At 52.4% G+C, this 24,406-nt stretch overlaps 7 protein-coding genes across 7 annotated transcripts; 4 read left to right on the top strand and 3 right to left on the bottom strand.

Annotated features, from left to right (window-relative positions):
- Positions 1-450: 450 nt before the first annotated feature.
- Positions 451-2,679, top strand: COCMIDRAFT_31671 (uncharacterized protein; the record flags this gene model as incomplete). The annotated part of the gene is made up of 3 exons (XM_007684173.1): positions 451-597; positions 653-1,403; positions 1,973-2,679. 3 exons carry the CDS (start codon positions 451-453, stop codon positions 2,677-2,679), a joined length of 1,605 nt encoding a protein of 534 aa, XP_007682363.1.
- Positions 2,680-4,431: 1,752 nt separating this feature from the next.
- Positions 4,432-4,707, top strand: COCMIDRAFT_80461 (uncharacterized protein; the record flags this gene model as incomplete). Its single annotated transcript, XM_007684249.1, has 1 exon — positions 4,432-4,707. A coding segment is annotated over one exon (276 nt), but the record flags the coding sequence as incomplete, so codon positions are not given.
- A 4,549-nt stretch (positions 4,708-9,256) lies between these two features.
- On the top strand, positions 9,257-9,844 carry COCMIDRAFT_80161 (uncharacterized protein; the record flags this gene model as incomplete). Its single annotated transcript, XM_007684248.1, has 1 exon — positions 9,257-9,844. The coding sequence occupies one exon, from the start codon at positions 9,257-9,259 to the stop codon at positions 9,842-9,844; it is 588 nt and encodes a 195-aa protein (XP_007682438.1).
- A 5,031-nt stretch (positions 9,845-14,875) lies between these two features.
- Positions 14,876-18,217, bottom strand: COCMIDRAFT_21499 (uncharacterized protein; the record flags this gene model as incomplete). Its single annotated transcript, XM_007684139.1, has 1 exon — positions 14,876-18,217. The coding sequence occupies one exon, from the start codon at positions 18,215-18,217 to the stop codon at positions 14,876-14,878; it is 3,342 nt and encodes a 1,113-aa protein (XP_007682329.1).
- A 747-nt stretch (positions 18,218-18,964) lies between these two features.
- On the top strand, positions 18,965-20,397 carry COCMIDRAFT_21498 (uncharacterized protein; the record flags this gene model as incomplete). The annotated part of the gene is made up of 6 exons (XM_007684138.1): positions 18,965-19,033; positions 19,085-19,281; positions 19,362-19,535; positions 19,695-20,012; positions 20,061-20,106; positions 20,164-20,397. 6 exons carry the CDS (start codon positions 18,965-18,967, stop codon positions 20,395-20,397), a joined length of 1,038 nt encoding a protein of 345 aa, XP_007682328.1.
- A 1,655-nt stretch (positions 20,398-22,052) lies between these two features.
- On the bottom strand, positions 22,053-23,824 carry COCMIDRAFT_80024 (uncharacterized protein; the record flags this gene model as incomplete). Its single annotated transcript, XM_007684247.1, has 3 exons — positions 22,053-22,763; positions 22,884-23,374; positions 23,617-23,824. The coding sequence occupies 3 exons, from the start codon at positions 23,822-23,824 to the stop codon at positions 22,053-22,055; spliced, it is 1,410 nt and encodes a 469-aa protein (XP_007682437.1).
- Positions 23,825-24,002: 178 nt separating this feature from the next.
- On the bottom strand, positions 24,003-24,263 carry COCMIDRAFT_80444 (uncharacterized protein; the record flags this gene model as incomplete). The annotated part of the gene is made up of 1 exon (XM_007684246.1): positions 24,003-24,263. A coding segment is annotated over one exon (261 nt), but the record flags the coding sequence as incomplete, so codon positions are not given.
- Positions 24,264-24,406: the final 143 nt, after the last annotated feature.

Raw genomic sequence — 24,406 nt, 5'->3', positions numbered from 1 at the left:
AACTGAGCGTTTTCGCAAACATGTATTATACCAGCATGATATGAATTCAAAGACAAACAACATACAAATGAGCCCATGGATTCAGTTGATACATGTGATGAAACGTGAGATCTGAGCTGTGAGCTGTGAGCTGTGGGCTGCGGCTGAGTGTGGGCCAGTGCGGGGAAGGCCCACCAAGTTGCTATTGGCTGTTGTGAAAGTGACGTTGTGGCTACATGCGCCCAATATTCACGAACGAACACCTTTCTTTATTACCACCTTGCGTTCTCCTTGCTGTTGCCTGATCCGTGCTGCTGCTGCTGCTATAATACGCTGGATTCGTAACTACACTACAGAAAACTTGCGCGACTACTATTTCCCAGTCCCGGCGCCCCGCTACACACAGCACTTCGTCATTTATGCCAGGTTGCGTCGCGCCATCAATCCAACGACGCTATATCAAAGCAAGCGATGACTGCCAGATCTCGCTCTCCAGGATCTGGCGACATTACCAGTATCAACCTCAATCGCCTGCTCTCGAGGCTAGAGCGTATAGTATTGGCAGATCCGTCACCAGAGCTACGAAAGTCCAGTTATGAGCGGGCACGCGTGAGCGCAGTAGGTTGAAGCATATGCACCATGTCTATAGATATGGCTTGCTAACACTCCCCAGAATATCGAACATGCGCGGACATTACTCCTCAACCTTGAACACTCGGCCTCGACAATACCCTCCAAGTCTAAGAAATCGGAACTACAAACCGATCTGCAGCAAAAACGCGAGCTTATAAAGCAGCTGAATCAACGGATATATGAATTGAATCAGCTGGACGATACAGAATCGGAAGGGTCTGTAGACTCTGATCAAGAAGACGCAGATGATTTTCCTTCATATGCGCCGAGAGTGAAGACAGAGGCTGGACGGGATATTACAACGTCAGGGGGAAAAAACGAAGCACTCGAAAATGCTGCGCAGGGATTGGCATCAGAACTGCGACGGAGAGGCAAACCAGAGGCTGACGGAGCAAAGTCTGGGGCACAAGCAGCCTCTGGCAATTCTCTTTTCCCTTCGAAACCCACAACGACGACAGGCGACCCAAGCCATGCGCAGACAGAGGCTCTCCTATCGTATGAAAGAAATGAACAAGAAACGCTCACGACAAGCCTCCTCGACATGGCCAAGCTATTGAAGCAACAATCGATAAACTTTTCAAATACGCTAGAGGGCGATAAGAGTGTGGTAGATCGTGCATTGGCTGGGCTAGACAAGAACACGTTGAATATGGATGCTGCTAGTAGGAGGATGGGCACGCTGCGGAAGATGACTGAAGGCAAGGGTTGGTGGGATAGAATGAGGCTCTATGGCATGATTGCTGGCCTATGGTTGATCGCATTCCTAATTGTATTCGTAGGGCCCAAGGTCCGTTTCTGAAACTGCCCTTGCGGGTAGCGACGTTGTCAGAAAAGAACGATTGGATTTCCATCCATGTTACGAATGTTTCGCAAGCATGAGGGGCGGTGGGCGTGGCACATAGCTCACATGGGCACGCCAACATCACCATCAGCACCAATGACAGCGTGTCACGCATGAGCTTGGCCAAAATTTCAGTCAACATCCATGGCGCTACGCGCTTTGCGCCGAACACGTATCTGCGTGCACACCACGTGGCTCACACGGCAGCCTTGATGCATCTTCACCGCTGAGCCACAGAACTGGACCCTGCGCCCATCTCGCATCCTGCAAGCAGCCGCTTAGCGTCATTGAGCCCCGTCTTATTATGTACCTTGATTCCGCCAAGTGCATCACTCAAGAACAACAATAACTCAGTATTAATCTATTGCATCCCTTTCCAATTGACATACTCGGTGTCGCGACAAGATGACAGCCATACAAATGACCGCTTTGGGCTCACGCTGTACGTACCCAGCCCCCCCCCCATGTTCCTGATCGCGCCTACCCGCAATTGCGACAACAACTAACAAACACGCTCAGCTCTCAACCACTCTTCCGCAGATGCGGAGGCTGAATATGACCGCCTTCGCGATCTTGCCCGTCAAGAAGCCGCCAAACGCTCCTCATGTTTCGACCGCGCACACCAAGCGTACGAGTCCGGCGATGGCGCTGCCGCCCACGAGCTCTCACAAGAAGGAAAGAAGCACGCCGAAAAGATGGAACAATACAACCGCCAAGCACGCGACTTCATCTTCCGGGAAAACAACGCCGAAGGGCGCGTTGACAGCGACACAATTGACCTGCACGGTCTCTTTGTAGAAGAAGCAGAAGACGTGCTCGAGGAACGAATCAAAGTCGCCAGACAACAAGGCCAAACCCACCTCCACGTCATTGTCGGCAAGGGCAACCACAGCAAGAACCATGTGCAAAAGATCAAGCCGCGAGTCGAGCAAGTATGCCGCGAACTGGGCCTCCAGTACCGCACCGAGGAAAACGAAGGTAGAATCTTCGTCAACCTACAGGGCGGCAACGTTGACGAAATGCCACCGCCTCCTCACGCGCCCTCGGCTGGATACCCCGGACACAACCAGCAGCAGCATCACGGCGGTGCTCCCCCGCAACACCATGGTGGTCAACACCAGCAACAGCCTGATCAGCAGCAGAACCAGAATGATGAGATTGAGCAGATGGTTAAGAAGGGTTTGCCCAAGTTGCTCAAGATGCTCAAGTGCTGTACTGTTATGTAAGGCTGTTGCTACTGTAGGTTGGCTTGTATTGCGAGAGATATGTACATTTGCATATTTGTAAGAAGGTGTATATGATCCACATGGCAAAAAGAAACAAGAAGAGTAAAAATTGGAATAAGAGAGTGGCAATTGGGAGAAATTTGTATAAAGCGAAAAGCAAGATTGTGATACCCAAGAGAACGTTGTTATACGTGGGTGAGTGAGTGAGTGGGTACGATGAAACACTTTTACGGTCATGTCCAGAAGGAGACCTGTTAGGGTCTCTCTCTCTCTCTATCTATCTCCACGTATGTATATTTTTTTTCTCTTTTACTTTTAGTTTGGGGGTGGTACGAGGGATGCATGTCACGCCGTTATTTGAATGATTTAAGTTTTTTATTTTTTTGGTTTTAGCACTATACATTTTTCTCTATATTTATGAACCTGTGCTATTTACTGCAAATATCCCTTTTCTCTCTCTCTCTCTCTCTCTCTGTGTGTGTGTGTGGTGGCATAACCTATCTTTCCTCCTCTCATCACTCTACCCGGCCATATTTATCCCTTTTCTCGCAATGTTTTTTTTTCCTTAGAAAAAAAATCAGAGTACTTGATATTTCTATGCACAAAACAATCACCCCTACTTTTCTTAGTTCTATGTCGTATCCTTATACTTTCATGTACCTCCCATTTTTCTCCCTTTGATATAAAAACACACAATGATTTCTTCAATCTCACCATCCCACACGCCGAGAGCAGCGGTTACTTTTTCTTTTTCTTTTTCTTCTTTCTCATCTTGTGGGAAGGAGTCTAAGGATGAGGTTTCATAAGAGGGACTAGGTAAGCAAAGGTGAATATTTACTTAGTTACGCTTTCACATCCCCATGTATCTAGAAAGAGGAGAGAAGAAAGAGAAAACAAGAACTCATACGAGGAGTTGACGTTTTTTTCCCCCAACTTTCTACTTTGTTATTTTTGGGAGATTTCTTTTTTTAGTTAAAGTTTACATACGTGTGTATGTGACAAGGGAAAACATGGAGCTCAGTTAATGGTAGCAGTGTTGATGGCAAATGGAAACAGTTGGATGAACAAGGTAAATTCAGAATTGTCGAGCGTTGAATCTTCTGAAGAAAGAGACTTCGAAGAGGCTATATAGCTTACCAAAAGCAAGTATAACCACGTGTTACTTGACTTTTCTCTCTCTCTCTCTCTCTCTCTGTTTGCTATGTAGCGTATTAGATCAGTTATCTCAGAAAAGAATGGTAGGTCACACCCCAACCTGCCGCAATCGAGTATCACAAAAAATTGACTTTGCAGTCAAAGTGAAATGTGCTGGTAGTACTACCAAAACCCTCTCAACGGGTATATGTCCATTGAGCACATCCATTGGGTACGACAAGCAAAATGCGGTTGCGACAAAGGCAGCAGAACAGTCACGTATATCAATGATGGAACCCCAGACACAATTCGAAACAAACACGGTTTAAATTCTCTTCTAAAACTCAAAACAAACTCAACCGGAGTATGATTTTCATCTCACCTTTTTCCTTCATAGCATTTGTGCAAAAGTCAACCACACCTACATGGAGGTGATAAAAGAAAGGAATGTGAGAAGTGGTGAAAGGAAAGGCCAAATTCTTGTGTGTTTGATGCTCAGCTCTTCCGGGCTGCAGTCGGGCTTACTCCCTTGTGCACTTCATCTTGACGCATCATCCATATGGGCTTAATCCAGGGGCACGGTGGATTCAAAGCTCGCATGTTATTGAGATGCGGTAACGTGCTAGCGACGGATTGCCGCAGGTATGGCGGTATGCTGTCCGGAGGAGCCGACACAAGCTGCAGTACGGACTGGACCTAATATCAATATCAGTGCCAACGCACTGGCGGTCGCCTGCTCTGGTTCTGCCGACAGAGCATGTCCTAGGTCGGACGGCCGGTGATGAATCCGGTCTGTTGCTCGATCGGGTGAAAGAGAGAGGCTCGCAGCCAAAACGTGTAAGAGTAGTAGTAGGGTATGTTACCACTATATCAGAGAGGCGTGATCAGTCATAGCCATTACCGGTGCCAATCTGACTGGCAAAAGCAGTGGAAACACTGCGAGCATCATCATCCTCAAAGCCACCAAGTGCACCTCGCAATCCACGACCAGCGCCAAAGCCAGTGCCGACATTCGGACCCTGGCGAGTCGACTCCACAAAGCGGTTAAGTCGGTCTGACTGGCTAAGTGAGGTGGGCTTGCTGTAGTCGTTCAGACTCAGACCAGAAAGACTGATGCCGCCAGGCGCATCGCTACGGGTGTCTGTGAGCTCGCTAGCTGCAATGGATTCACCAGCAACGCTTTGGGGCGCGCCATTCTTGCCCTTGCCGTTAGGACGGCCAGGCAGGGGCCAGGACTCTTGGAAGTTGGAGAACATTGGGGGATAGTTGGAAGGAACACCAACACCGCCAAGGGCAGAAGAGTGGACAGAAGAAACATCATCTGGGATGTAGCCCACAATGGAGCCGTTGTCATTGTACTCCTGGCGAGGTTTGTTGCCATTGAAGCCTGGTTGGCGACTAGAGGTCATGGCGTTGGCGTGCTGGTAAGCCATCTGGTAGCGTTGAGGCCCGCGATATGTCTGCTTGGGGCGGCTGAATTGGAGAAGCGACACCTGCAGGTTGGTCAAGGGACCTTCGACGAGGCAGTTGCGCTCCTTGAAATGAAGAAGAAGATAGTGCCACAGTGGGTGCTTGGATAAGACCTTGGGGTTACCAAGAATGACGAGACCGTACTTGGCACGAGTGAGGGCGACGTTGAGACGACGAGGATCACTCAAGAAACCGATACCCTGGTGGTCATTGGAACGTACACAAGACAAGATGATGAAATCCTTCTCACGACCCTGGAAAGCATCAACGGATGCAACCTCAACCTCCTTGTAGTTCTCCTTCTTGAAGCTGCCAGTTGCCTGCATGGAGCTAACAACATAACTGCGCTGGCCCTCGTATGGCGTGATGATACCAATATCGCTGGGCTGAACGCCTGCCTTGAAAAAGCGGGTCACAATCTTTTCGACATTCTGGGCTTCGGTCCGGTTGAGGTAGGAAGTTCCAGAAGCCGAGATTTCCTCAGCACCAAGGTTTGACCAAAACATCATTGGGCTGTCAACAACTGGCCAGGGGAAGTCGACATCGCGGCGGATGCGCTCTTGCATAGTAACACCATTCTGGAGCGAGCCTTCATAGAACATGTTGGATGGAAACTCGGACAGACACGGGTGCATACGGTACTGGACCTGGAGTCGGATAGGAGAGCATCCAAGAATAACAAGACGCTCGAACAAAGACTGGTTAAGACCAGCCGTTGCGGCCTTCTTGTTCATGATGACGGGTCCAAGTTGCTGGTGGTCACCAACCAACACGACCTGCTTACATCCCAGGACCAAGGGAATCATGCACTCTGGCTCTGCAGACTGTGTCGACTCGTCGATAAGCACAGTGCGAAACTTCATCTTAGACAGACGAGGATCACCGGCACCAACGCAAGTGCAGCAGATGACATCAGCTGCATTCAGGATCTCACGCTCGGCTGCGCGAGTGAGCTGCTTAAACTTCTTTTCGTCTTGGCTTGAGAGCTCGCCTACGTCGTTCTTCAACTGGTTCAGCTTGTTGAGCTCGACGTTGGTGTCATTCATGCGAACTTGCTCATGAAGGGACAAGAAGCCAACTGGAGACTCGACATCCTCCCTGGACTTTGCGGTTACACGTACTGTCTTGAGACCAGTAAGGTGAATACGTTCGCACAGCTGATCGACGGCAACGTTAGAGGGTGCGCAAACCAGGACCTGACTACCGCTAATCTTGCAAAGGTGGTAGATGATAGTGGCGGACGTGACAGTCTTTCCGGTACCAGGAGGGCCTTGAATCAGACTGAGCGGCTTCTGAAGGACGCTCTTTACGGCATTGTTTTGACTGTTGTTGAGCTCCGGGAGGCCTGGGACGCTGAACTTGCGGGGAATCGTAACCTTCATAGGGGCTGCCGCCACTTCGTGACCAAGCAGACGGTGGAAGATGTAGCCAGAAACACTCATCTCATCAATGGCAAACGTCTTCATAGCATGTTGCATGCGGTCAAAGGAGGTAGCTTTCCAGACATAGTCGGCACTGAAGTTGTGGGTGCACTCGGTAGGAACTGACTTGTGGTCGCCCTTGGTACGCAGTTCAATGGTGACCTCGTCCGACTGGTTGTTGGGGATCTTAATAACATAGCCGACGCCTTCCCAATGCGGGCGAAGCTCTCCAGTGTAGCGCAATCGCATCTCGTCACCGACGGCGAGCTTGACGTCGCCTAGTTCAAGCTTGGGGAGGATGAAGCTAGCTGTGTGCTTGTTGTTCAGGGCCATATCCCAGCGCACGACCAGGTTATCTTGCGATTGCGATTCCTTAAGTTTTCGGTCGTAGTCGGCCTCGATCTTGACCAGGGGACCAAAGACATTCTGGTACTGGTAGGCGTCATCGTATCGAAGTAAGACCTTAGCGATGACCTCCTCCTGGCCGGCGCCCTTTTCGAGGTCGGCAATTGTAGCATTGGCGTCGTCCTTCCACAGCTCCTCGAGCTTTGCAATGGTCTGGGGACTCAGATGACGGGCGCGGAGCTGCTCCTGGTCGGTTGGGGGAGGGACAAGCCAGGGAAGGAAGGAACGGTCTTCAATGAGGGGCTGCCAGCGCGATGTGTCCCAGTTCATGTCTTTCTGCGAGGGCATGGCGGCGCATGGCTGGCGACAGAGCAGCACAACGACAGTGTCCGACTTTGCGGGGATGAAACCGAGCAGGAAGACATTCTTGGTGCCGCAATTGTAGCACTCGAGAGTCGTGTCGCCGAGCGAAGAGGCGGGGTGTAACTGGACTTCCTTGTGGCGGGCGCGGACCAGATGGTTGATGATGTGCGACGACGACGAGTTGCCACGGGCACTGCAGAACCACTTGCTGCAGGCCAAACACTTGACGACGCTCCCGGCGTTGTGGATGCCACAGTACGCGCCTAAAGCAACCAGTCAGTCAGTATAGCCTTTGGTCGTGCCCGCCCACTTCCTTCCTACGTACACGCATGGGCCGGCAGCTCAACCTCCGCATCCTCCGCACGCATAGCCGACTGGCCCCCTCGGCCGCCTACTGGCATACTGGCCATGCTCTCAGCATCATCGTCGTCATACTCTTCGTCATCATCGGCGCGGCGCCTGCGCGAAAGCTGGCCGCGGGAGAGGTCGCCATCCAGAATGCCCTCGTCTACGTCGCCGGCATTGATTGTGGCCGCTGAGTCCGACACCAGGTGATTGCCCATATGCGTGAAGGCGCCCTCCATATTTACTGTTGTAGCCGTTGGTTTTGTCGTCTTCGTCGTAGTCTCGGCCGTAATCGAATTTAAGTGGCGTGGCGCTCGAGGCCTCACTCACCCCCGGTTGGGCCTGGAAATTCGTGGGGCCGAGTGCAAAGTTTCGAGGTGGTAGTAGTGGGTGATGTCGATGTTGTTGGTAGACAGCAGGGGCTGAGAATATGTCCGTCTCTTCTGCTCACACCATTGCCAGCGCGACAAGGCCTTGATGTTGCGCAGGTGGGTTTGCGACTGAGTGTAGATGGATTGTGGCGGACAAAGATTGTGTTGAAACAAAGTCCAGCGGGGTCGGAATGTCGGAGCATATTGTCCTTGGCGCGTGCTCTCTCCCACGGTTGCCTTGATGCCCACCCCCAACACTGTATCTTCTTTTCACCAATCACTGCATATGCAAACAACAGACCGCATCCCTCTACACAGCCATCAATTTATGATTAAGGACATATTGACCTACAAAAGCCCGGCAGAGAGACCGCCATCGCCAGCAATCGTCCAATTGCCCCCCCACACACGTCATTGACAGCCACTGTAGCCGTGCATCGAGGCCCATTGGCGTAAATAAAAACCCTCACAAAGCACATACTGGACTGGCCATAATGTAAGATCCATTGACATTCGTATACTCGCTGTACCCTACACGCCTGTGGTACAAGCTATTCGCACCGTCTGCCCTTGATACTCTCCTTGAAAGAATGCTTGGATAAAAGGCCATCTTCTACACATCCTCTTACCAGGGCTTGTGTAAGCATAAACCATGGGTTCGGTCTCCACCCAAAGGAAGAAACTGCGGTTGGAGACCCAATGCTTCCATGTCTCTTCGGTCCATCCTGATACTCGGACTTATTCAGCACAACACAACGGCTATCACCGAGCTAAGACAGATGGGCATTTCTATTTGCCCATCTTATCGGGATCGGTTTTTATATTCCCTATCTGGCGGCACATTATCTCAGCTACTTCTTGAAGTCCACATTCATTTGTGGTCGAGTCTTTCAATACCAAGAGAGCATATGATCAATAGGGTCCAAGTCATCACATGGCTCATCGTCGATACTTTTCCTAAGTGTTGGCAGCTAGTGCAGCGGCCAGATCTCTGTTGCCAATGCCATCCCGTTGACATCAGCGCTCTCGCCTTGGGCTGCCGGGCTGCCTACCGGTCTGCCTGTTGGTCTGCCTGCGTGTCATAGCGAGAGCAAGACTAAGCCCCAGCATCAGCTGTTCACTACACACATGGTGCGGTTCAAATTGATCACGATGTTGCATATGCGACTTGTCAATGGCTGCCTTGTGCATCTACTGCTAGCGATGATTCCATATATTGCGTCCAACTCACAATGTGCAGTTTGTCAGCTGTCCCGTCATGATGATCAGATTCGCAAAAAGCAGGTTTGTACTTGCGTGCATTTGCCTGTGCATATGCACTTCCACTATAATTCCGCAGCACAACATACATCGTTGATGCGAGTGTGGGGGAAGTTGGAGCCGTATTTGCAAAATGTCAGACGACAACGCCGTGCATTTAGCACCATGCAGGCCACCGTATTTGCAAAAGCCAGAATCTTTCACCATAGGACCACGATGCTGACATGCGATCGGTTATCAGTCCATATGCAACCCCCACAATTGGGACCACGTTGCTCAGCGTCTGATTCCATGCAGGTTCGCATGGCGCACCCTGTCTCGGTTGTCGTACTGCGAAACACTTGGTATGTCGCACATGTCAATCTCCGCAGTTTGGGCAGGTGGATCGGCATGGCAATGCAGAGCAACTGGATACTGGTGGATATCCAGCCCCATTCATCGCGGCATGACGTCTAATATAGGAATAGTTCTGTACATGTGTTGCAGCCTCACACTTCAGTAGCGCCAATATCTCCCACTTTGGAGCCACCGGCAAACAAAGACATGAAGCGAGATAACCACATGGCCATCTTGGCTCTGGAACTACTGCGAGCAGCAATCAAAATGGAAACTCAGCTTATGGCATACTATCACGACATGTCCTCTACCGATCGAGGTCAGTAGTACAAGTCCGATCTGAAAGCTTAGAATGTTCTTGTGCAGCCACATCCATTTTCAGCCTCTGTTGCCATGCAGGCGGTAACACGTAGCCATAGATGGGGGGCTATTCGGGCCTATTTCGATGTCACGCAGCACGCAGCACGCAAGGCACAGGAGTGTATTGCCTATTCCTACAGAATGCACGTTTGTGAGAGGTCCGGCCCTGTTGCCGAAACAGCTGCATGTCATTGCAGGCAGCCTTCTTCCTTCTCTTTGTCTGCGATCGGAGCCTGGTAGTCAGACCAGGCAGTGAGCACCACCTCATTGCCAATGCTGCCTTACTGCTCGAAATAAGAAGGAAAAGATACAAGACTATTGTATCAACTCTGCCGCGTAGCAGAGAGAGAGAAAGGTAAAGGGTGAGAGGGGGTGATTGCACCGCCATCCCTACCAACACGGCTAATGCCTCCGCCCGCTCACGCAACCCCCACCGTGCGCGCCGTATTGCCCGCATGCTGTGTAACATATTCCCGCCGAGCAAGAAGCTGAGAAAGCGGGGCATGCAGCTGCAAGGCGCAGACCAAGCAAGTGTGATTATCTCGCTTTGACATCGGCTGCAGCCGGCCATGACTCGGTAAATATAGGATACGTGCATACAAAAAAAGATGCGGTTTGCTCCGTAGTAATTCACGATTGGGTGAGACGGCTTCGCGCTTCAGGTGCAGTATTAGTGAGAGCAAACCCCCCCGAAAAAGAGGAGTACGAAGACGTGAGACGGGCGGACCGGGGTGGTGCGATTGGTGAGAACATGGACAAGAAGCACAGCCGCAGTATGTCCGAGCATGGTTGCACGACATCAGTGAAGGCGGAGTTTGAGCATAGACGGTAGGAGCGATATTAGGGTGGCTTTTTGGCTGTGCTGAGGTCGTGGTGTTTACATGGGTTTGCTTGAAACGCGCGGAAACATGTGGTCTCTCCACATTTTCGGAGTATCCCACGCGCCCGCGACTACCATTGAGAAAGCACACGACACACTTCGCACCAGTAACTATCGGAGAAGTTGGAGAAGCAGAATTCTAAATCCACCAATCTGTTGAACGAGGAAAGAAAAAAGTTGGAAAAAGGGGGAGGGATATTTTCCAAATAGAACACAGTCCAGCCAGCGCCTTCCGACTCGCCCTCCGCAGGCCTGGAATGCGCTCCATTGAACGGGCTGGAAAAGGAAGTCGAGCTTACCTCACTTTCCTGTCGCGCTGCTACTCTTTTTTTCTCCTCTTTGCCACCCCGCGCGTGCGCACGCGCGAGCTCGAACCTTACCCGCTGCGCCCCGTGTCCGTCCGGGTCGTTCCCGCGCCCCAGCTAGTCCCAATGCCAACCTCTAACTTGCGTTGCGCGGGAACGCGGGCGCGCGCGCGGGATACAAGCATGGGTCGAAGATCGTCCGACAGCCTTTCCTCTTCTTCATTTGATGAGGAGAAGAAAGAAAATCCTGTTATTGGGATTGGGGGATCAGCTCACTTCTCGATAGTGTGGATACGGAAATGTCGGAGGAATTGCATTCGATAGTTGTAGGCTTTCGGTCTCCCCTGGTTCACCACTTTTTCTTTTCTGTGCAGGGAAGGAGGAGATGGAGGATTGCGTCTGATACTGACATTACTTACGATTACATCAGGTCCCTTGCTATCATGCACCTAAAACACATGCTTAAGATATGCACTTTCTCCGATTAATCGAATACGTATTCAATCTCTCTCTATCCACCCGCACACTCCCGCCCCTGCAACAGAGAAAAAAATACCGCATCCAACCTTCCCCAAGAAAAAAACGCGCCATAATTACTCCCCATGTCAAAAACATCCCCCAGACAACAATCTCGCATGCTCGTGCTCGTGTGCCCGTGCCCGTGTGCCCGTGCCCTTCGCATACAGCTCCAAATTCCCTCAAACGCCCCCCTTCCGCCTCCCACTTTCCCCATTTCCGCCCTTTGCCCTGAAAGAAAAATGCGGGGAACCTCGTCCGCATCCCCCCTCTCTTTCCCTCTCTCCCGTCCCCCTTCCCTTCCCTTCCGCTTACACTTTCCCCCCCCCCTCTCACTCTCTCACACACCTCCTCCCTTCTACCAACCACGCAAGATAAATCAGAAATAATAATAGTAAAAAATAAAACTTATGCATCTAATCCCCATAGACTCACCCGCCCCCCCCCCTCTCTCGCGTATACCCTGCTACCTTCTTCCGCCACCCCCGCGCCCTTCATCTTTACACACTTTGCATCGCATTTAGAGCCCATCTTTGCGGGGCCCATCCAAAAAAAACAAAAAAACCGCACCCCTGGTCGTCGTCCATTTTTTTCTTAGGTTTATCCTAGTCATATTGCCGTGTGCGACACACCCTTGCCTTTCCCTTGCCTAAGGTAAAAAAAAAAAGAAAGGGCGGCGGGGGGGTTTTTTTTTAAAATTATTATTAGTTATTACTATTATTATTGTTATTATTTAGAAACACCCTTTTTTTTAAATAAACTCGCGGGCGGGGGAGTTGAAGCGTATGTGCTTATGCGTAAATATGTAAGGTGCACGTGTTACATTTTGTGGGATAGTATGTGTTTGTTTTGGGTGTGTTTTTTTTCTTTAGTGCGGCGCGGGCACGGGCGCGCGCGTTTGTGTGTTTGTGTGTGTGTGTGTGTTTGTGTGTGTGTGTGTGTGTGTGTGTNGTTTGTGTGTTTGTGTGTGTGTGTGTGTTTGTGTGTGTGTGTGTGTGTGTGTGTGTATGTGTGTATGTGTGTTGGTTAGTGTCATGTACGATTAATGCTATGGACAAAAAGTGCGGTTTTTTTACGTGTGGATAACGGTAGTTTTTTTGGCATGGAAAGGGTAGGTGCGGATATGTGTGGGTATATGCGTATACGGGACCGGGGGGGGGGAGGAAGGCTGTTCTTTCTGTTTCTTCTTTTTTGATCCGTGGTCGATACGGTACGATGTCGGGAGAAAAGGCAGGAATGAGGCGATGCAAGCGGATTTTCCCGTCTATACGCAGACATGTGTAGTGTAGGTGTAATCGTTGCGTTGGGTTTTGTAGATCCTGCACTACTCATCACCATCATCATCATCATCACCACCGCTACCACCACCACGCCCGAGGGAATGGGTCCGGATATGTGAGGATGTGATGCAATTGACTTTTGGACTTTCCGATATCCCATGTCGCGGTATTTTGATTAGTCTGCTGTTCTTTGGGGCCCTTTTGTCCTCCCCCCCGCTTTATGTCGGGTGCTTCCCCTCTTCCGGCTTTATTGTTTTGTGAAGATCCGAGGTGAGCAAGGGTTTACATGGGAGCGGGAAAAGGTACGAAGAGGTACGTGCACACGGTAAGTTAGGCAGGTATAGGCGTGGTCAGCGTAGGAATCTTTTGTTTGATTTCCTTGGACGCTCGAAAATAAGTCGTATTTGTCATTTCTAAGAGTGTGGTTTTTTATGTCTTCCTTGGGGGTTACTAGAAAAATCGAAAAAAAAGGTTGGTGTCAACTTTTTTTGTTTCACAGTTGAATAACTGGGAACACCATGTTTTCCTTTGCTTGTAACCCCCGCCCCGGTCCCCGCCGGTCCCTTGGTGTAAACTGGAACCGATGCCGAAGAAACCCCATGAGGCCAGCCAAGTATCCTTTCCGTTTACGCCTGTACCCCCCCACCGCCGCCTCACAGGCCCACTTCCGATATCCTTCTATACATACATACCCAACCAGACAAAGGAAAAAAATGATGAGCGCAAAAACACATGGATGTTACCAATAAAACGACAATCAAGAATGTAAAGGAAGAATTCCCAACAAATAGTTACACACCGCCCTTGACTCCTAATCTTTTTTGTTGGGCCCGGCCCCATGTGTGTTGAGTTGTTGTGAGTCGACAAGGACAGAAAGGAAAAAAAAAGAGGTTCCAATTAAAAAACCACGCGGACGAAAAAAAGTTGAAGAAGGAAAAAAAGCGGGCACCGAAGAATCAACGGTTGAAGCGCTTGTGAAAACGAAGAAAAAAATGTGGAATCCTGCCCTACAGAATTGCTAACTAGGCTATGCCAGAATAAGCTACATCGTAAAGTCGTCAAGCCCACTATGGCTACAGAGAGAAAATGGAAAAAAAGTATTGGTAAGAAGAATGAGAAGAAAAGAAACGAGAAGAAGAAGCGGTTTGTACAGGAGGTTGGTTACTCGAGCAATGAAGCCCTTCCAAAAAAGAAAAAAAGTCCGAAAACAAAAAGTCTATGGGGATATCGCCAAGATGCAAAAACGGTTGCTCGCCGGCAAACCATGATAGTTTCCCTATGATTGTTCACCTACGCCAATGTTTCCGGTCCCGGGAAAAAAACAATGAAAAGAAATAAAAAGGTTGTCGCGAAAAAAAGGGTATATGCTAGAATCGAATACACACGGCAAGGATGAAAGCGATCGACGCCCAGGACCAGACTGAGAATCAAGGATAACTTTTTGTTTTTTTTGTGCAAAGCGGTGTTTGCTAGGCCGAGCAGTAGTAATTGCGATTCTGTTGGATATCCGATAATTGACGGAAGCGGGAGCATACGCATGGTGCCGTTGCCCGAGATTTTCTTAGCTTTGTTCCGCGTATCCGTATTTGGGGTCAAGGTGCGGGACACATAGCCGTGGCCCATGTCATGGCGTCAGGTTTCTTAGAAGAGTAAGAAACCGGCGCACGGCCAAATATCAGTACATGTGGGGTGAACAACATGCTGCTAGTTGTATGGTGCACCACCTGCAGCCGAGAAACTCGTGCTTACAGATATGCGTGGCGACACTGTCAGCTGCACACCCAGAGTGAGGCGGTATCTGGAGCTTGGGCTATCGCTCCATTGTGCTTGAGCGACTAATGGGGTCTAGATCAGATTCGCGTGACTCGCTTCCTGTGCGGTGCAGCTCTTCTTTGCGCCTCCTGCGTTCACTAGGTGCACGGCTGATCAAGCGTCTGACGAAGCTGCGGCTCGCTTTGGTGTTGGTAGGCTCCTGGAGGGGGCTACCAGGGTCAATTGAGGACCCGCACGAAGTGCCGCTCGAGACTTCGGGTGCATCGACAATATCCTGTTTCTTGATCTTGCAGAAGAGAGTCGAGAACAAGTATTGCTCGCCGTTGCTGTCGTAGAGAGGAAGGTGACGATAGCCTTGCTGGATGCTGCTTAATTTGGCTGTAAAGGTAGCAAGTGGCGCGTGATTCGTGGTCCGTGCATCAAGCGAATTCCAGACAGTCCAGCGTACGAATACGAGGCTGGGGTATCTTGTTGTGACTGTCATGTCAATTTCATTGCCGAACTCGGGGTTATAGCCGTTGCCTTCAACAATGCGGGTCCGCTTGCGCAGAGGGTTTCCAATACCCGAGTGACCATTGCGGGCTGATGCGTCCTGGCCGCCAATACCCGTAGCGTTTGCACCCATGTCTTCAGCGCAGTACATTTCAAACTCGACATATGGGTTGATATTGGCCTCTTGGCCGAGGCCTCGTGGACGAGGTAGTTGTTGAGCCGAGATGATTTGCACGGTGAACTTGACTTGCTTCTTTGGTGCCTTGCGGTGACCAACAACTGGTGTCTGTGACTCGAGGCGAAGGGCCGCCGGCTTGAGGACGTAGCCCGTGCGATCGTCTCCACCAGCGAACATGGCCTCATTCAGCTGCTGGCCAAGATCGTACGTCTGCCAATTGAGCGCAGCCATCTGCACACCGCGACGCCAGAACTTGAGAGGATCGAAGTTTGACGAGTTGATGCGGAAGGCGTGCGGATATACACGCATGAGGCAGCGCATATTGTGCTCTTCGAGTAGGTGCTTCTCACGTGCTCCAGGCTTGGTAAGCTTGTCGAAGGCGCGTTCATTGATGGAGAAGACATGGTTGAAGGTGTTGGCTTCCATGCTGCCGAAGTCTGTAAACTTGACACCGCGGGTGTAAACTCCGAGGCTTCCTAGCTCCTTGGTGATGTTGCTTGTTTTGGCTTTCTTGGACTTGGTTCGGTCGTCAACCACCTCGGCAGCTTCTGCGGCAGTTGCATTGGGGCTGTCGCTGTCTTCTGCCGAGCTTACAGCTGTTGAGGTGGGTAGCGTGTTGTTTGAAGTTCGAGGGGTTGCCCAAAAGGTTGCCGATCGCTCCGGCGGGCTCATCGAAGGCGGGCTCGAGAGAAGGGGCGAATTTGGGATGGCATTATCATTCATGATGACGGGTCGTGACCATGGTGAGCTGAAGCTGCGCTGCCTTCGTGAGGTGATTTCGCCGATGAGCGCCCTGGTGTCGAACTCGTCGCCAGCAGCACCCTTTACTTTGATGAGTATGCGGTACTTGAGCTCCTCAGGGCTAGGCAGGCTCTGCGACTCAAAGTCCAGGGGTTGAAGCACTAGCTTGTCGCCAAACTCTTGCATCATAATCTTGACCATGGCCGACTGTTGAACTGGCGAGCAGTGGACCTCGAGCGATAGGATGACGGGGTATGGCGACTCGGTAAAGGCGTACTTGTTGATGACCTTGATGGTGTCCTGGAAGAGAATGCTCTTGGTTAGAGTTCGGCCGTGCATGACGACGGGGATGTTGTCTGCCCCGTCCCAGCAGTCAATCTCAAGGCATCGGCAACCCTTTTGAAGCGCAGTAATGTATGCCTCTGTGCTAGATTCACCAGCTACCTGGCGGCCCAAGAGGTATGTGTTGTGAGAGCTGGAGATGTAGTACTCGTTCAATGGTCGATCGAGTTTTTGTTGGCGACCAACCGGGCGGAGAATAGAGTTTGCGGCAGATGTGAGAAACGTCTGGAAACCCGAAAAGTTCATGGCCAGGGGCAGGGGAATGTCACCGCCCTCGACAGGTGTGGCAGGTGCTCGAGGCTTGGTGGCACGTGCGAAGCGCTCAAATGTGTTGGTCCAGTACTCGAGGTCTGCGTTGACATCGACACCTTGTTCTTGTTGGAGAAAGGAGAAGAAGGTAACCTTGTCCATTTCGATCTTGGAGCCTGATGTCAGGGACTTGTAAATTGTCTTGATGTCCTTGCGCTCTTTTAGGCGCCTGACAAAGGATAGAAATTGTTGTTGGTTGAGTTTTCCAGTGGACTGATTGTCGGCCTTTTGGAAGTAGATGCGAAGAGTGGCTTCGCTGCAGTTGATGTGCAAGCTCCGGCACAACTCGACAATGCTGGGGAAGTCGAGCGACTCTTCGCCTTCACCCCGCTTCTTCATTGCGCGTTGCCACACGAGCTTGGCACTCTTGTCGGCAAAGCCCATGAGGCCAGCCATGAGGTCGATGCGGTTACGTGACACGGATTCGAGTGTCTGAGTCCACATGTTGAAGACACCAACGTCGGGTGCGATGAGGTGCATGGTTCGTATCCGGCCCTTTGATCGTGTGGTGTCGGTGTATACAATGGTGAACCAGTATGGTGCCCAGTTTTCTGAAAGTCCGCACTCTTCGCGATAGTGCTTTGCTTCTGGGCCGGAGCGGATTTCCTTTACATCATCAATGTAAAAGGCCTTTGAGGGTCTTGAGGGATCCCAGAAGACCTTTGCGGATTCCAGGTCCAGACGCAGGTTGATTTCCTTCTTTTCCTTTTTGGTGATCTTCCTCAAAACGGTGCCTTGTTCGAGGCGGGAGTTGCGTACCGGGGCTACGACCGCCGTGTCGGGTATTGAGCTGAAGCTGGGCGAAGGGCCGGTGATGCCAAGGCCGTGGATGGGCTCATATGGATCTTCAATAGCCTCCTCTTCCTCGAAAGCGTCAAAGTCGGAGATGCCTGTGTCGCCGTCGGCGGCAGTCCTGCTGTCGCTGCGGCGGCGCATAATAACGGGACCAGAGCTCTTGTCGCGTTGAGCAGTCGAGTTGCCGCGGCGGAAGCGATGCGGGATACCCTGGGCGCCCCGGCTAACCCGTCGAATCAGGCCTGGTCCCTTGCCTAGGGCTTCCGCCATGGCCGATGGCGAGGAAGTTGGCTGCGACTGAACGGGAGGAGGGAGTAACGACTCTGGTAGTGTGTAGGAGGGAATGGCGGGTAGCGATGACGAGATGGGGACCATGCCTTCTGGGGTTGACTGGAGGGAGCCATTGAGGCAAGAGGCAGTAAGGGCCGGGCTGCCACGGGCGGAAATGCTAATGGCGCGAGCGTAACTAGGCGAGGGCGAGGGCATGCGCGGGCGCGCGTAGGAGTCGTGGAGGAGTGACATGGTGGTGGGATGTCTGAGAGAAAGAGAGAGCAAAAGGCTGATGTCGGGGCGTGCTAGTAAATCTTCATGGCGCGGACAATTGGTGCAAGGAGTAGGAGTAGGAGTTGGAGTAAGAGGGGGTGTGTGCGGGAGAGTGTGAGTGGATGTGGATGTGGATGTGTGGAAGGAGCGTCAAGGCGGGCGGGCGCCACTCGAGAATAAAAGCAGATAGGATCAACAGCCTGCTGGGTCCTTTTTTTTGGCAGAGCTCAGGCTAGGAACTGGATCGCATCGTGAGACTGACAGAATGCGTTTTGGCTATGACGAGTTTGGACGAGGAAGCGCGCGCTGCGCGAGGTGCAGGTGGAGGTCAGCTGGGATTACTGGGAGACGGCCTTGCATGCACGGTGCATGGATACTGTGCGATCTGAAGTACTCCGGAGCAGTCGTGGGGGGCGGGTTGGGTTTTTTTGCAGCAAGCGATTCGGCAGACCAGGGCGGGCGCACCAGGCTCGTTAAAAACGCGGTGGGATGATGTGCGGAGAAGGACGGGCAGCTGCAGCGGCGGATGCCGAGAGGGGATTGGGCGGGGTGGAGAGAGATGGAGAGAGAAAGAGGAGTAGGTTAGGTGTGAGGTGGCAGGTGGGCGGCGGGTGATGTGGTGGTGGTCGAGTGAGGAGTCGAGGGGTTGTGTGGTAGAGTAATGTCGTGTGTGGGTGTAATTGTTTTGCTGCTAGCTCTAGCGGGTAGTGCAGACAAGGCGGACTAATGCTAGCAGAGCTAAGGGAGTGGGCGGGCTGGCTTTGTGTGTGTGTGTGTGTGTGTGTGTGTGTGTGTGTAAGTACTGACTGTTAGGAGAGGTACTCGGACTACTATGTATATGGGCAGGCCCGTGGGCAGGCCCGTGGGCAGGGCAGCGGGCAGCGGCAGGGCGGTGGGCCAGCAAGGCGGCGGCCAGGAACAGTCAAGCCGCAGACGGAATTTTTCTCAGCTAACTTTGCAAACGACACGGCTATGGCACAAGATGCCTTGACCTTGACTCCGTGCCTCCTTGTCGGTCGGGCCCAAGTCCGCGTCAAGACATGGTAACTCGGGCTGCAAAAGGCCTCTTCCCTGTTTGTCTCGTGTGCTAGCGGTAATCACTGCGAGCCGCGACACTGGTTAGGCCCCACCGAGCAACGGCGTCGACAATGACGCAGCCCAAGCTTGTCCCATCCACCATCCGCCATCCGCCATCTGCATCCATTGCACCGCCAGCTGCACCGCCAGCTGCACCGCTGCCAATCACGCCCGCCTGCCGGCCGCTCACTCGAGCCATTCGTGGCGAGCCTGAGCATAAGTGAGGCAAGGCAGATGCATGTGCACCAAGGAGGACCATGGCCGCCGCCGCCTGCCTGCACCCACGCTGCCGCTTCCCGCTGACAGGCGAGCTGGGAAGCTGCGAGGACGAGTTGCGCCCAGCTACTACGTATTTCCATGCATGTACAAGTATGTATAGCCACTGTAGCGCTGCCGTTACATCCGGCCAAAGAGGGGGATCCCATGCTAGAAACCGAGGCAACCAGAGTAGAGGGCAGCATGGGCAAGGCTGGCGTTGTGCGTGCGTGCGTGCTTGCTTGCATCGTCATCATCATCATCATCACCACCACCACCAACATCATCATCATATCGGGTCTGTATGCAGCAGCAGCAGCATACGTCGGTGTAGGGCAGCAGCAGCAGCATCAACGGCCCCACACAAGGACGATGCCACAAACTGCGTGGGTCATTCGTGTCTTGACACACCGGTCAGCGGACTGACTGCCTCTGCTGTGCTGTACGCGCTGGTCCACGATACTCTCAGATTACTATGACTCCGCAAAAGACGAGTGCCATGGGAACAGCTTGTTGGCCAGGCTGGGGCGCCCCATGTGTGGCTGTGGGCGCGCCTCTTCTTACTCTACACTGCTCTTACTCTGTCTCGATAGGCTCACACGTGGCGTGCGGGCAGGGTGAAGCCAAGTGCGAAGCCGGCACAACGGTTCGATCACCAACGACGGCGCAACCAGAGGCCAGGGATCCGCCGTCGTCATGGCCAAAGTTTGCCTCGAGCCACCAATTTCCTGCCCGCCCGGCTGCTTCACGCCACCGCAGGGCTTGCATCTGCATCTGCCTCTGCCTCTGCTGCTTGTGCTTGTGCTTGTGCTGTTACTTTCTGCTAGCTGCTACTGCCGCTGTTGCGTCGCCGAGTCGCGTGACGCCCGCCCGGCTAGTCATCTTTCGACGGCTTCGAGAAGGCAAAGGATTTTTTTACCCCTGACGCCCGAGCGCCAATCATGCCACAACGCCCCCCCGCACATCAATTGTGGACTTGGCTGCTCTTGCTCTCCTCCGGAACTGCCTGCCACTCACCCAGTCCATGTGACCGGCCGGCGGTGTGCTGTCCTCTCTGTTTTCCGTCCTCGGTGTCCAATCGTTTCTTTGTCCCCCCAACCGCACGCTGCTCTGAATCATCGCCGCAGCCCGTTGCCTCACATGACTATTGCCTGCCCTTGGGCTTCACCGTGTCCCTTCTGTCTGTCTGTCTGTACGCCTGTCTGCCTGTCCGCCTGTAACTCTGGCACCGCCACCGGCACGCTGGCTTTGGCTCTGGCATTTGCATCCTTTGCCCCGGTCCGAGTCCACTTGCGCCAAGACAAGGATGCCCGGTCGCCACGCCCTCTCAACTCATAGGGCTCACCCAGAAATAGAGCCCCGCACGTCACCCGGCCTGCCCCGGGCCACCACCCCCCTCCCCTCTTCAAACAATTGCTATACTACCAGCTACCCACGACATGCATATTGACCCGACTCTGACGCATCGAGTGCAGGTGTTCGCATTGCTCCCCATCTTGGCGTGCCCTCTGTCCATACTCGAGTTGCTGCATTCGTCAAACTCTTAGCATAGCCATGTATTACACTCCCTCCTCGTCTACACCTCGCTCAATCGCCCCTTCTCAATGCGTCGTCCTGCGCACACACTCGTAAAAACCACCCTTGCGAAGAAGCGCCAACGCTGCCAACATGCACCCAGCTAACGTTTCCAACGCCTCGACGCCATCCGGGCCCTATTCACGTAGCGCGTCAGCGACACAAAGACAATGCCATCTGCCCCTCTTCATTCGCTGACATGCAACACGACGGTACGTCGCCAGCTACGCTAGCCTACCACTCTAAAAGTCAAAACATGCCATTTGCTCCTCGGCCAAAACGGGCCAATCCACTTGTCTAGTTCCGCCCTCATCCCACGTCCCCGCTGAAACGATGATCAGGCATACATACGTCTGTGTCTGCTTAGTTACCGCTTGTTGGGATCTACAACGATGCCCTCCGTCGTCACTGCTGACTGGGGTATCGCATCCGCTACTAGCCCTAGTACACTAAGTAGTACCCACCCATTCACTCTTCCTACCCGCCCGGCCCGAATGCCTGTATACTTACACTCTGCTCCTTACTCGCCGCCCTTCCGTCTATGCCTGTCTGAGTCGCCCCGAATGCCCGAGTCTTACTTTACGGGACGTTGCATCTGAACGTTCTAAGGGACAAGCCACATCTAAACATGCCTTGCTTCCTAGCTAGGCAAGTGGGCGGATGGATGGATGCATGTCCTATGTACACATGCATCACTCACTCACTCACTCACTCACTCATTCACTGCCCACCTACCGCCTCGCCTTGGTCCATTGACTCACAATGCCCCAACACTTCTTGTCTCCTCAACATCTCTCCTCAAATAATTCCTTCTGTGTCTACGTACATGCCTTCTTGCATGACCGCGCCCGTAGCATTCATTCAATCTGCTGCATCTGGTCCCCTGTCGCGTGTGCAAGAACCAAATCTACGGAATTTCGGCTTCATTCCGTGGCGGGGTGCTTGCGCAACTTGCTGCAACGGATAGCGGCAGCTGCTCTGAACATGCCTTTTGCGCATACTCTACTACCGTCTGCGCAAAACGTCGGCGTGCATCCACCTGCACCCTTGGCAAGGATCGACTTTGGTCGCTACCCAAGACAAACGCCTGCCACTCCTTCTCATCTTCGTCCAAAGTTTGTACATGGCTCCAATTTGGTTGGTCTGCGCAAATGCCTTTCATCTCCGGCACATACCCTGTTGCCGCTCTCCCTGTACCCCGCCTCAACGAAGCCAAAGACTCGCATCTTGACGCTGCCCTAAAACCTTCACTATCCTCGTCCTCCTCGCCCTGAATGGCGGCGCCCTTTGACCATCCTGTGTCATACCCACTCTCATTTCCTGTAATGCTCTCATTGAGCTGCAATTTGTCTTTGGTACAAATTCCCGTGTCGTTTGCCCGTGAAGAAACGTCGGAAATTGCGAGATACGCCATCCAGGGTTCTTGATCGACGATTGCGTATACACTTGGATCCTCGCTGTCATTGGTGACCCGATGCACATGTTTGGCCTGGCATGTGGAGACCGATGTTCGTTCTTCGAGTAGCCGTGTTTCATCCATCTCTTGCCTGCCCGTTACGTGGTGAGTACGTAGACCCATGGGAGAGGCCCGGCCCCTAAACACAAAACGCAGATTGCGCTCGTCATCGCGACCACGGTCAACGGGCCCAAAGCTGCATGTTGACCTATTGCATTCGTCCACATTCACGGTTGTCAGCTGTTGCTTGTGCAACTTGTCGCAACCGTCTCTACCTGCAACAGACTCCGCACAACTTGAAGCATCGCCATGGTGCCGAGCATCTTCACATGTCGCTGAGACGTGGGAAACTAAATCGTCTTGCTCAAAAAGCATCGGGCTTGAACAAGCTTCCGATTGCGCACACTCTTCGACCTGAGCAGACTGCCCATCTGCCAATGCCTCTGTGCCTATGCGAATCTCTATGTTCTTGGGTCCGTCCCGGTTAGCACGACTTTCCAAGAGCTTAGCAAAGGACCGGTGCTCGAGATGAGGCTTTTTTGGTTTGAATCCTCCCTCAACACACTGTCTTTTCTGCGCGCGGCATTTTCCACTCCTTCTTCTGCGCTTGCCAATCTTCTCTTTCTGCTTGCACGACACAGATTGCAGTTGCACTGGCTTTGAAGCGTCGATGCCGATCCAATCTGCCTGGGTTAACAACCTTTTCTTATTCGCCTCCAGCAGTTGCATCTCCACATTCTTGTCTGGGGCCTTGCGTTTCGGGCCATCTAAGTCTATGTTGCCGTCAGTTTCTCTGTCTAAGCATCACGCAAGTAATCATGGATCTGCTCGCCACAACTACCTTCTTGAGCTTGAGGTGAGGTCTCCGATTGGACATCATGGTGAGCGACACGTCCGCTGGGTGATTCATGTGGAGATACTTGATGCCTGCTGATCGCGCACCACTTGTCGTCTGCTACAGGTATATCCTCACTGTGTGCTGGCTCCCCTCCACCTGTCACAGAGCACTCCCTACGTCGGTCCGAGATCAACTCAAATGAAGGAAACGCTAGAGAATCCGATTTGCTGTTGTCGCGAAGATAACTCGGGCAGAAGGGAGCAATAGGCGTTTGAGGTATGTTATGAAGGTTTGTTCGTGCCTTGGCAAAATACGCTCTCTGCCTTTGCAGCATGCCCGAGTTGGCTTTCTTAGTGCGCTGCAGTGAACCGCCCGTCCAATTCATGGCTTGAGAGGATACATCTTACTAGTAATGTGGAAATGGATAAGGGCATGTGGGAGCTTAACGCGGGGCAGCGATGTAAATCGCAACGCATGTGGTTCGGACCTGCTCTTGCCTATTCAATGCAAGGTGCTCCTTCCTTCTCCTATGACCAGCAACCCCACCTATCCATCTCTCCGCCTCAGAGCTCACATTTAACACAGGATTTGACACTCGAAGCACCGATCCATACCAGTCTATCCCCACAATCGGTGAAACGCCATATCCGCGACGTACTCGGCTGTACTGTGCCGACAGCGACACTGCCAAAACCCAGAGGACCCACTTTCCCTAAACGATCAGCACTCCCACTTCGTCCCTCCGCAAAAACAGTGGAGCACGGCAGCTGAACCGAGTCCCTGCGACGGGAACCTGGTGCGTGAAGCAGGTCTCGCACAATCAATACCCAAGGCTTGCAGAGCAAAGCACTTTACGACGGCATAGCGCCGCCCTAGCGACGGTCGACCGATGTGCAAGAACTTGCGGTGAGTCCGCGGAAGGTGGTGTATAGATAGACCCTATACTGGTTAAATCCCGCTGGTTGCA

The sequence above is a fragment of the Bipolaris oryzae genome (assembly GCF_000523455.1).
Source record: "Bipolaris oryzae ATCC 44560 unplaced genomic scaffold scaffold_1, whole genome shotgun sequence".
In the NCBI taxonomy this organism is placed as follows: domain Eukaryota; kingdom Fungi; phylum Ascomycota; class Dothideomycetes; order Pleosporales; family Pleosporaceae; genus Bipolaris; species Bipolaris oryzae.
The sequence above is the reverse complement of the archived record's forward strand: the minus strand, read 5'-3'. Positions and strand labels throughout refer to the sequence as shown.